This window comes from Phyllobates terribilis, unplaced genomic scaffold (genome assembly GCF_046119375.1).
Source record: "Phyllobates terribilis strain yellow unplaced genomic scaffold, ASM4611937v1 Scaffold_5__5_contigs__length_657084704, whole genome shotgun sequence".
Lineage (NCBI taxonomy): Eukaryota > Metazoa > Chordata > Amphibia > Anura > Dendrobatidae > Phyllobates > Phyllobates terribilis.
In genome coordinates this window covers 616,792,944-616,804,307 of record NW_027362765.1, presented here as the reverse complement: position 1 = coordinate 616,804,307, position 11,364 = coordinate 616,792,944, and the positions used below count along the sequence as shown (strand labels likewise).

The window sequence follows — 11,364 nt, the reverse complement described above, 5'->3', positions numbered from 1 at the left end:
TGAAGGGCCTGCGGTCACATGACTGTGACGTCACCGCAGGTCCTCAAGTGATGCCGGCTTTCAGAGAGAAACCTTCGGACAGGTGAGTATAACTTTATTTGTTATTTTATTCTTTTTTTACAGGTACAATGGTACCCAGGTCTGGATGAGAGTCTCCTCTCCTCCAGAACTGGGTACCATCCGCACATAGAAACGCATAGAAGTCGCTTGTAAAAATGTACAGTCGCGGTTTCTGTGCGTCTCAATGCAAGTCAATGGCGGGAGTTCCGCTGCGCTTCCGCAAAATTAATTGACATGCTGCGGATTTATGAGCGCTGCAGAAACGCTGCGGAAAAATCCACAGCATGTGCATAGAACATGCGGAATCCCCTTGGGGACCATGGGGTGCGGATTACCTAGCGTTTAACAAGCGTTTCCACTGCGGAAATTCCGCAGCATAAACGCTTGAAAAACGCTATGTGGGCACGCAGCCTTAATCCATGCCGTTTGCATGGATTTATATAGTGTGACCTAGTTGTCAAGCACTTTCCAAGTGATGCTATCGCCTAGAAAGTGCTTGTCAATCTGCATGCGGAAACGCATGTGGATCCGCATGTATTCTGCAGGAAAACCGCATGCACAATCTGCATGCGTTTTTTCTGCCAGGGAGATGCAGAAATGCTGCAGAAATTTTCTGCTTCATTTCTGCATCGTGGGCACATAGCCTATAACTGAGAAGTGTGACGTAACGTGACGGGAACACGCAATCTGTGACGTCCGCAAAAGGGAACCGCCCCTAAACACAAACCAACCAATGACAGAACAGAACTCACGCCCCTTTGTTACGGCGCACGCACGGCTCTGTGACGTACTCAGTGGGAAGGAAGAGGAACCGGTGGCGCTTGGTGATCAGAGATGGTGGCCGTGATGATCCCGCAGGCCTGCTCGCAGTGTGACGCTGGGGAGAGAAGCTGAGCCCGGCGACTGCGATGGTCTTCACGGTGAGCAGACGGAACATCGTGCCCGCTTTATCGTGCGTGTCACTGCCTGGAAAAAGAGCGGAGCCTGACTGGCCGTGTAGGCAGCGTGCGCGCTGCTGGCCGGGGCCGTGCACTGGCTCAGTCATGGCAGGCTGCTCACTGCGAGGTCTGCTCTCCAGACGGGAAAGACCACAGTGAAAGCTGTCACATCTCCCCGGCCACGGGGGTCCCGGACTCTGCATTCTATATCCGCCCTGTAGGGGGAGTGCCAGACACCACCGCTATGAGTGCAGGGCTGGCATCACCCGCTGCTGACTGTCCTGTACATGGGGCCATTGCCCTGACTGACAGCACCGCGTACTCTACTGACTGACAGCACCGCGTACTCTACTGACTGACAGCACCGCGTACTCTACTGACTGACAGCACCGCGTACTCTACTGACTGACAGCACCGCGTACTCTACTGACTGACAGCACCGCGTACTCTACTGACTGACAGCACCGCGTACTCTACTGACTGACAGCACCGAGTACTCTACTGACTGACAGCACGCGTCCCCTACTGACTGACAGCACCGCGTACTCTACTGACTGACAGCACCGCGTACTCTACTGACTGACAGCACCGCGTACTCTACTGACTGACAGCACCGCGTACTCTACTGACTGACAGCACCGCGTACTCTACTGACTGACAGCACCGCGTACTCTACTGACTGACAGCACCGCGTACTCTACTGACTGACAGCACCGCGTACTCTACTGACTGACAGCACCGCGTACTCTACTGACTGACAGCACCGAGTACTCTACTGACTGACAGCACGCGTCCCCTACTGACTGACAGCACCGCGTCCCCTACTGACTGACAGCACCGCGTCCCCTACTGACTGACAGCACCGCGTCCCCTACTGACTGACAGCACCGCGTCCCCTACTGACTGACAGCACCGCGTCCCCTACTGACTGACAGCACCGCGTCCCCTACTGACTGACAGCACCGCGTCCTCTACTGACTGACAGCACTGCGTCCTCTACTGACTGACAGCACCGCGTACTCTACTGACTGACAGCACCGCGTACTCTACTGACTGACGGCACCGCGTCCCCTGCTGACTGACGGCACCGCGTCCCCTGCCGACTGACGGCACCGCGTCCCCTGCCGACTGACGGCACCGCGTCCCCTGCCGACTGACGGCACCGCGTCCCCTGCCGACTGACGGCACCGCGTCCCCTGCCGACTGACGGCACCGCGTCCCCTGCCGACTGACGGCACCGCGTCCCCTGCCGACTGACGGCACCGCGTCCCCTGCCGACTGACGGCACCGCGTCCCCTGCCGACTGACGGCACCGCGTCCCCTGCCGACTGACGGCACCGCGTCCCCTGCCGACTGACGGCACCGCGTCCCCTGCCGACTGACGGCACCGCGTCCCCTGCCGACTGACGGCACCGCGTCCCCTGCCGACTGACGGCACCGCGTCCCCTGCCGACTGACGGCACCGCGTCCCCTGCCGACTGACGGCACCGCGTCCCCTGCCGACTGACGGCACCGCGTCCCCTGCCGACTGACGGCACCGCGTCCCCTGCCGACTGACCTGTAAGTGGGGCCATTGCCTTGCCTTGACTGACAGCACCGTGTGCTCTACTGACTGACCTGTAAGTGGGGCCATTGCCTTGCCTTGACTGACAGCACCGTGTGCTCTACTGACTGACAGCACCGCGTGCTCATCATTGTGGCAGGTAGTGATGGCTGTAGTAGGCTCCTGCCTGGACATTACTGCCATCATTTATTTGACTGTGATTGACAGCGATTATTTCACTGCCTGACTGACCTTAGTCGGTGCGGATCCATGAGGTTTTGCACATACTGCGGACACTAGCCAGACCTACCTGTGGGGCGATTGAGTTCATAAGTTTGCAGTAACATATGAGGTATTACTGATAAACCCGTTCACAGTGGCCCCCGAGGTGGGTATGGGTTTTTGTCACATGTGGCAGCACATCGTGGGACTTTACCCTTAGGAACAGACTTGCATGTACCGAATTCTAAAACTCGGCATCTTCTCTGAAGAATTACTGTAGTTGTTTTTCTTTATAAATTCACCAACACCTGATTATTTCATTGTCTGCGCTACATGTAAAGAATTCCATTCTTTAAGGAAGAATTTGGAGCAGATCTGTTTCAAAATCCTCCAGAAATAAACTTTGTAAACCTAGCCATTCATTCTGTGCATCATGTAATCAGCTAGAACTAGTACCACTTCTGCCTTCTGTAATAACTTATCATCTCATACACTATTCTCATCAGTGACCAAATAGATTATCAGTTTACAGTCAGGAGTCTGAATGGTCATCATCTTTATTGTAGCTGGCTAACTGGAGCTGTGTAGCCATCATCATTACTATGATAGGAGTTTGTTTCTACCTTTCGGAAAAGGTTACATTAGACTCATTATGCAGCATGGTCTGGTGACTGAAATGGTGACCTCCATTAGATAACATGGTACTTCTCAGCAATGGTCATAAGATCACATAACTTAACTGAGGAGAAAATAGCCTTCATTTTATAGATTTTTTAAGTAGTCTGGGACCCTTGCCATTGGAATGGTCATGTCTGTGGAGCTGAAAGAAATGGCCAGAGTGCTGTACTCTAGTCCGTGAATGGAGAAGCAATGGGCATGCTCTTCCTTCTAACTCCTCCTCCCTGACATTGTGTAGTGAGAAGGAATGGTGGATTCCCCATCATCTCTAGATTGTTAGTAGTAGCTGTGCTGTGAGTGACTCCAAAAGCTGTAATCCTTACAGGTGGCTGAATATCTGTCATACGTGTCAAACTCTGTCCTGTGGGCGAAATCTGGCCCTCAGGGTGATTTTATTTGGCCCGTGACACCAGAACCACCACCCCTATGTAGGCCCCATTATACTGTATGGAGGACTATGTGGGCCCCATTATACTGTATGGAGGACTATGTGGGCCCCATTATACTGTATGGAGGACTATGTGGGCCCCATTATACTGTATGGAGGACTATGTGGGCCCCATTATACTGTATGGAGGACTATGTGGGCCCCATTATACTGTATGGAGGACTATGTGGGCCCCATTATACTGTATGGAGGACTATGTGGGCCCCATTATACTGTATGGAGGACTATGTGGGCCCCATTATACTGTATGGAGGACTATGTGGGCCCCATTATACTGTATGGAGGACTATGTGGGCCCCATTATACTGTATGGAGGACTATGTGGGCCCCATTATACTGTATGGAGGACTATGTGGGCCCCATTATACTGTATGGAGGACTATGTGGGCCCCATTATACTGTATGGAGGACTATGTGGGCCCCATTATACTGTATGGAGGACTATGTGGGCCCCATTATACTGTATGGAGGACTATGTGGGCCCCATTATACTGTATGGAGGACTATGTGGGCCCCATTATACTGTATGGAGGACTATGTGGGCCCCATTATACTGTATGGAGGACTATGTGGGCCCCATTATACTGTATGGAGGACTATGTGGGCCCCATTATACTGTGTGGAGGACTATGTGGGCCCCATTATACTGTGTGGAGGACTATGTGGGCCCCATTATACTGTGTGGAGGACTATGTGGGCCCCATTATACTGTGTGGAGGACTATGTGGGCCCCATTATACTGTGTGGAGGACTATGTGGGCCCCATTATACTGTGTGGAGGACTATGTGGGCCCCATTATACTGTGTGGAGGACTATGTGGGCCCCATTATACTGTGTGGAGGACTATGTGGGCCCCATTATACTGTGTGGAGGACTATGTGGGCCCCATTATACTGTGTGGAGGACTATGTGGGCCCCATTATACTGTGTGGAGGACTATGTGGGCCCCATTATACTGTGTGGAGGACTGTGTGGGCCCCATTATACTGTGTGGAGGACTGTGTGGGCCCCATTATACTGTATGGAGGACTGTGTGGGCCCCATTATACTGTATGGAGGACTGTGTGGGCCCCATTATACTGTGTGGAGGACTGTGTGGGCCCCATTATTCTGTGTGGAGGACTGTGTGGGCCCCATTATTCTGTGTGGAGGACTGTGTGGGCCCCATTGTACTGTGTGGAGGACTGTGTGGGCCCCCATTGTACTGTACGGAGGACTGTGTGGGCCCCCATTGTACTGTACGGAGGACTGTGTGGGCCCCCATTGTACTGTACGGAGGACTGTGTGGGCCCCCATTGTACTGTACGGAGGACTGTGTGGGCCCCCATTGTACTGTACGGAGGACTGTGTGGGCCCCCATTGTACTGTACGGAGGACTGTGTGGGCCCCCATTGTACTGTACGGAGGACTGTGTGGGCCCCCATTGTACTGTACGGAGGACTGTGTGGGCCCCCATTGTACTGTACGGAGGACTGTGTGGGCCCCCATTGTACTGTACGGAGGACTGTGTGGGCCCCCATTGTACTGTACGGAGGACTGTGTGGGCCCCCATTGTACTGTACGGAGGACTGTGTGGGCCCCCATTGTACTGTACGGAGGACTGTGTGGGCCCCCATTGTACTGTACGGAGGACTGTGTGGGCCCCCATTGTACTGTACGGAGGACTGTGTGGGCCCCCATTGTACTGTACGGAGGACTGTGTGGGCCCCCATTGTACTGTACGGAGGACTGTGTGGGCCCCCATTGTACTGTACGGAGGACTGTGTGGGCCCCCATTGTACTGTACGGAGGACTGTGTGGGCCCCCATTGTACTGTACGGAGGACTGTGTGGGCCCCATATTGTATACTGGTTGGCCTGCGACATTGTCCACGTTTTTCATTTTGGCCCTCTGTGTGTTTGACGTCTCTGATCTATGTTGTAATGTACAGGATCTCCATAAATAGATGAAATAGCACATTACTGATGGGAGACACGGTACAGTAATATGAGTTCAGCTGCTTCACCTGGCAGAAGAATGTGGCTTGTGCCCCCCGCAGCGCAGCAGGGAGTTTCAGATTTGCATTTTCTTTCTCCCTTTTAAAAGAAATGTTGTACCTAGTAATGGAAAGTAAGACCGCCGGATTCAGAGATGACAGAGATTTAGGAAAACTGGTGCAATGGAATAATTGCTATAGCAACTAGTTTGCTTCCTTAATTATCTTATGGGCTTCTGAGAAATTTAGAGAAACCAAGAACAAGAAAAATACCCAAATAACTGAAAGTAGATGTATAAATCGCACAGTGCAAAAATAATAATAAATAATAAAGGGTATTTAGTTAACATAATTTTGCTCAAAATAATGTGAAAGCCATCCCGCCACTTCACGGCAACCCTTATGGGACAGTCCTAACTCTAATATTAAAAACCTTACCATTTGTCATTTCTGAGAAATTGAGTCTGATTGCTAAGATCAAGTGCGCAGGTTTTCAGAATTCGCCCTTTATGCCTATTCGGCAAAGATTTTTGTAAAATCAAAATTGTATCCAGTTATAATCATGGCTAAAGGTCAACGAAGCCTTGAATAGGTGGCATATGTAAAGACTTTTCCTTAAGTTTGTAACACTGTATATTTTGCATGTACTGCAAATACACCAAGCGTATGGACAAAATAAATCCATAGGTTGTTACCAAGTTTGTTGTCTTGGCCTCAGGGCTGTGGAGTTGCAGTTGGTATAAAATGTACCGATTCCTAAAATATATAATAAATTGGGTACAGTAGTACAATGCAGGATGTGCTGTAAATGTTTTCATAAGAATTTGGGAAAGTTGTGAAATGTCCTATAAATGTCTGTTCTGTTCCTGATGTAAGGGTCTCAGCTTAGGTGAGATGAATCTGTGCTGCACTTTATGTACACGCTCAGCAGTGAGGCCGTGCTGTGAAGACGGACATCAAGGGGGCGAAGGTTTGGCTTACTGACTCCACAGCCCTGCTTGGCATACGTTCAGTGGGTATATGGTGACTATACCTTTCAGTGCAAAGTGGCCCATTATGGGAAATAATCTAGCATGTTTTTATTGGCCACGTAAGCACCTGTATTGTGTATGGGTGCATATGACTGGAGTGTCCTTTCTGACTGGAGTGTCCTTTCTGTGCTTATATATATATATATATATATATATATATATATATATATATATATATATATATATATATATATATATATATATATATATATATATATATATATATATATATACTTATACTGGTGTAATATTACTGTGTTTTCATTTACTTTGTTTAATTTCAAATTCTTGTTTTTCCTCTGAAAGAAAAATAAGATGCCGAATCTTGAGGCCCAAGTAACTAGCAGCTTGCTGCAATTTCCGGAGACCACAATAGAAGCTCTCCAGGAGGATGAAATTAACCTGGAATCTGTCTTGCGTGCAAAGTTTACCCCAGGTAAGAGATATGTAACATCTAATAGAACGATGGTCTGTTTGCTCATTGTTTTACCAAATGAATGGTAAAGGTTTTTTTTTCCAGTCTTCTTTAATCTTTTCTGATAAGTGATGATTGTTAGATTGGTGGGGTAAAAGTAGGACTAAAGTGGAGTTCATACAAGCGTATCTTGTGGTCGTATACGGGCTGCATCGCCTGACCTCGTGGCCGGCTTCCCAACCTTAGCTTACAGCCTCGGGTCTGAAGCGGTACGTTTTGGACCTTGTGCTTCATATACGGACTGTGAAATACAGTTGTGCGAGCCCTGCCTTACACCGATCTAACAGTTATCCCCTATACTATGCAGCTAACTCTCTGTTGTGGGGGCATATGCCCAGTGTTTCTTGTAAAAACTTATATCTTTAATCTGTTTTTACAAATATGAAGTTATAGGCTCAGAAAAGGTTGGCAGTGCATGTGTGTAATTTATTTCTCTTTTCTGTAAAGGGAGAGCTGGGCTTGCTTGGCTCGCATGTGGACCCCAGCTTGAAGTTACCAATTCAGTAACGGGTGAAAGACTTTCTGCATACTGTTTTAGCTCAGTGACTGAGAGACCTCCCACTGTTGTCGCTGTCAAAGAGTTTTCATGGCAGAAGAAGACAGGACTTCTTGTGGGTCTGCTTGAAGCAGAAGGCAGTGTTCTTTGCTTGTATGATGTCGGCATTTCAAAAGTTGTTAAAGCAGTGGCGCTCCCTGGCTCGGTAAGCACTTCTAAACTTGATTGATTTGCTCGATCCTTTTTGGGAAACTGTTATAATTTATATACTTTCTTGTGCTTTCAGGTAACGGCTGTTGAACCCTTAGTGAATGATGGCGGAGCCAATGCCAGTACTCAGCATTTACACCAGAGTCTAAGATGGTTCTTTGGCGTGGCAGCTGTGGTTACAGATGTTGGGCATGTTCTTCTTATTGATCTATGTTTAGATGATATCTCTTGCAATCAAGATGAGTTGGAAGCGTCAGGTATTTTTCTTAATAAATCAGGATTTTTAAAATGTATTTTAACAAAACTAAATCAAGTTGTGTTAAAGGGGTGACCACATTTTAGTAATTGATGGCATATTACTAGGATTTGTCAGCACACAATAAACACAAGGGGTCTGACCTCTAGAGCACCCAACAATCCTAGGAATAACATTTCCCTTCTGAACATTGGTGTGAGGCCACCTGCTGCGGCACTTCTTCATTCATGTGGATGGGGCTCTTTGCCTTTCCCAGCACAGTTCAGATATCACGACCACCTTTGTGCAGAAAAAAAATTAAGAGCCTGAAATGCGCCCCCCCCCCCCCCCACCCAAATTGGTTTGGGGCCCCAGAGATCAAGTGATGGCATATCACATATCAGCATTATGCTATTTACTTGATTTGGAATTCCCTTTATGATTTCACAAAACAACATAATGCCATTAACCTCTTTAGTGCCTTTGCGATATACTGTCTGTATTCATTCCTCGTGGTTTTTAAGATGTCTGCTTGCTGTCCTTTATTAGTAATATTCATTGTTTGCTTCTGGTGGATAAACATTTTGCACTGGTCATGTGATGGGCACATAGCTACAGCGCTGTGTACACACGTGCTTCTCACTAAATTACAATATCATCAAAAATTGTATTTCAGTTCTTCAATACAAAAAGTGAAACTCATATATTATATAGAGTCATTACAAACAGTGATCTATTTCAAGTGTTTATTTCTGTTAATGTTGATGATTATGGCCTCCAGCCAATGAAAGCACAAAAGTCATTATCTCAGTAAATTAGAATTAAAAAACACCTGCAAAGGCTTCCTAAGCATTTAAAAAGGTCCCTTTAGTCTGTTTCAGTAGGCTCCACAATCATGGGGAAGACTGCTGACTTGACAGATGTCCAGAAGGCAGTCATTGACACACTCCACAAGGAGGGTAAGCCACATAAGGTCATTGCTAAGGAAGCTGGCTGTTCAGAGTGCTGTATCAAAGCATATTAATGGAAAGTTGAGCAGAAGGAAAAAGTGTGGTAGGAAAAGGTGCACAAGCAACCGAGATAACCACAGCCTTGAAAGGATTGCTAAGAAAAGGCCGTTCAAAAAAATAGGGGGAGATTCACATGGAGTGGACTGCTGCTGGAGTCATTGCTTCAAGAGCTGCCACCGCACGGACGTATCCAGGACATGGGCTACAAGTGCCACATTCCTTGTGTCAAGCCACTTATGACCAATAGACAATGCCAGAAGAGTCTTACCTGGGCAAGGAGAAAAAGACCTGGACTGATGCTCAGTGGTCCAAGGTGGTGTTTTCAGATGAAAGTAAATTTTGCATTTCATTTGGAAATCAAGGTCTGAGAGTCTGTAGGAAGAGTGGAGAGGCCACAATCCAAGCTGCTGGAGGTCTAGTGTGAGGTTTCCACAATCAGTGATGGTTTGGGGAGCCATGTCATCTGCTGGTGTAGGTCCACTGTGTTTTATCAAGACCAAAGTCAGCGCAGCCGTCTACCAGGACATTTTACAGCACTTCATGCTTCCCTCTGCGGACAAGTTTTTTGGAGATGGAAATTTCATTCTTCAGCAGGACTTGGCACATGTCCACACTGCCAAAAGTACCAATACCTGGTTTAAAAGCCATAGTATGACTGTGCTTGATTGGCCAGCAAACTCGCCCGACCTTAACCCCATAGAGAATTTATGGGGTATTGTCAAGAGGAAGATGAGAGACACCAGACCCAACAATGCAGACGAGCTGAAGGCTGCTATCAAAGCAACCTGGACTTCCATAACACCTCAGCAGTGCCACAGGCTGATCGCCTCCATGCCACGCCACATTGATGCAGTAATTGATGCAAAAGGAGCCCCGACCAAGTACTGAGTGCATTTACTGAACATACATTTCAATAGGCCAACATTTCGGATTTTATTTCATTTTTCAAGCTGTTATAAAGTATTCTAATATACTGAGATACTGACTTTTGTGTTTTCATTGGCTGTAAGTCATAATCATCAACATTAACAGAAATAAACACTTGAAATAGATCACTCTGTGTGTAATGACTCTATATAATAGATCACTCTGTCTGTAATGACTCTATATAATAGATCCCTCTGTCTGTAATGACTCTATATAATAGATCACTGTTTGTAATGACTCTATATAATCACTGTTTGTAATGACTCTATATAATAGATCACTCTGTGTGTAATGACTCTATATAATAGATCACTCTGTGTGTAATGACTCTATATAATCACTCTGTTTGCAATGACTCTATATAATAGATCACTGTGTGTAATGACTCTATATAATCACTCTGTGTGTAATGACTCTATATAATAGATCACTCTGTGTGTAATGACTCTAATAGATCACTCTGTGTGTAATGACTATATAATAGATCCCTCTGTGTGTAATGACTCTATATAATAGATCCCTCTGTGTGTAATGACTCTATATAATAGATCACTCTGTGTGTAATGACTCTATATAATAGATCCCTCTGTGTGTAATGACTCTATATAATCCCTCTGTGTGTAATGACTCTATATAATATATAAGTTTCACTTTCTGTTTTGAACAACTGAAATAAATTAACTTTTTGATGATATTGTAATTTTGTGAGAAGCACCTGTAGTTATGAGCTATGCCCGTATGTGTCTTGTATTACCAAGACTGACTTTCACTAGGCAAATTAAAGGTTTCTATTCAATTACATCAAATGGAGGTATTGAAAACTGTAGAGAATTAATGTAGAAAGTCTATTAAAATATTGTATAACTTGTATTTAAAGAAACCGTAATATATTTAAGGGAAGAAGTAAATTTAATCTAGTGTAAAACAGTAAAGAGAGGCGAGGGATTTGCTGCAGTGGTATCTTTCATTTACACATTATAGCACTTGCTCACTTAGTTTGGGAATTAGTCAGACATCAGCATAGAGAAGACCCAAAATGGATAGGACAGACTGCACGATGTAAAATGTGTCAAATATTCCTATTGTTTTTCTACCCTCCGCTCCTTCCTCCTGTC

General features: G+C 46.6%; 1 protein-coding gene across 1 annotated transcript in view; it reads left to right on the top strand.

Annotated features, from left to right (window-relative positions):
* The first annotated feature begins 817 nt into the window (after positions 1 to 817).
* The window catches only part of LOC141273762 (protein ELYS-like), a 113,517-nt gene continuing 102,970 nt past the window's right edge, over positions 818 to 11,364 (top strand). Inside the window, exons 1-4 of the mRNA XM_073686100.1 lie at positions 818 to 980; positions 7,203 to 7,332; positions 7,819 to 8,072; positions 8,154 to 8,334. Coding sequence (XP_073542201.1) covers positions 969 to 980; positions 7,203 to 7,332; positions 7,819 to 8,072; positions 8,154 to 8,334 — 577 coding nt within the window. The 5' untranslated portion in view covers positions 818 to 968. The remainder of the gene's footprint in view (positions 981 to 7,202; positions 7,333 to 7,818; positions 8,073 to 8,153; positions 8,335 to 11,364) is intronic.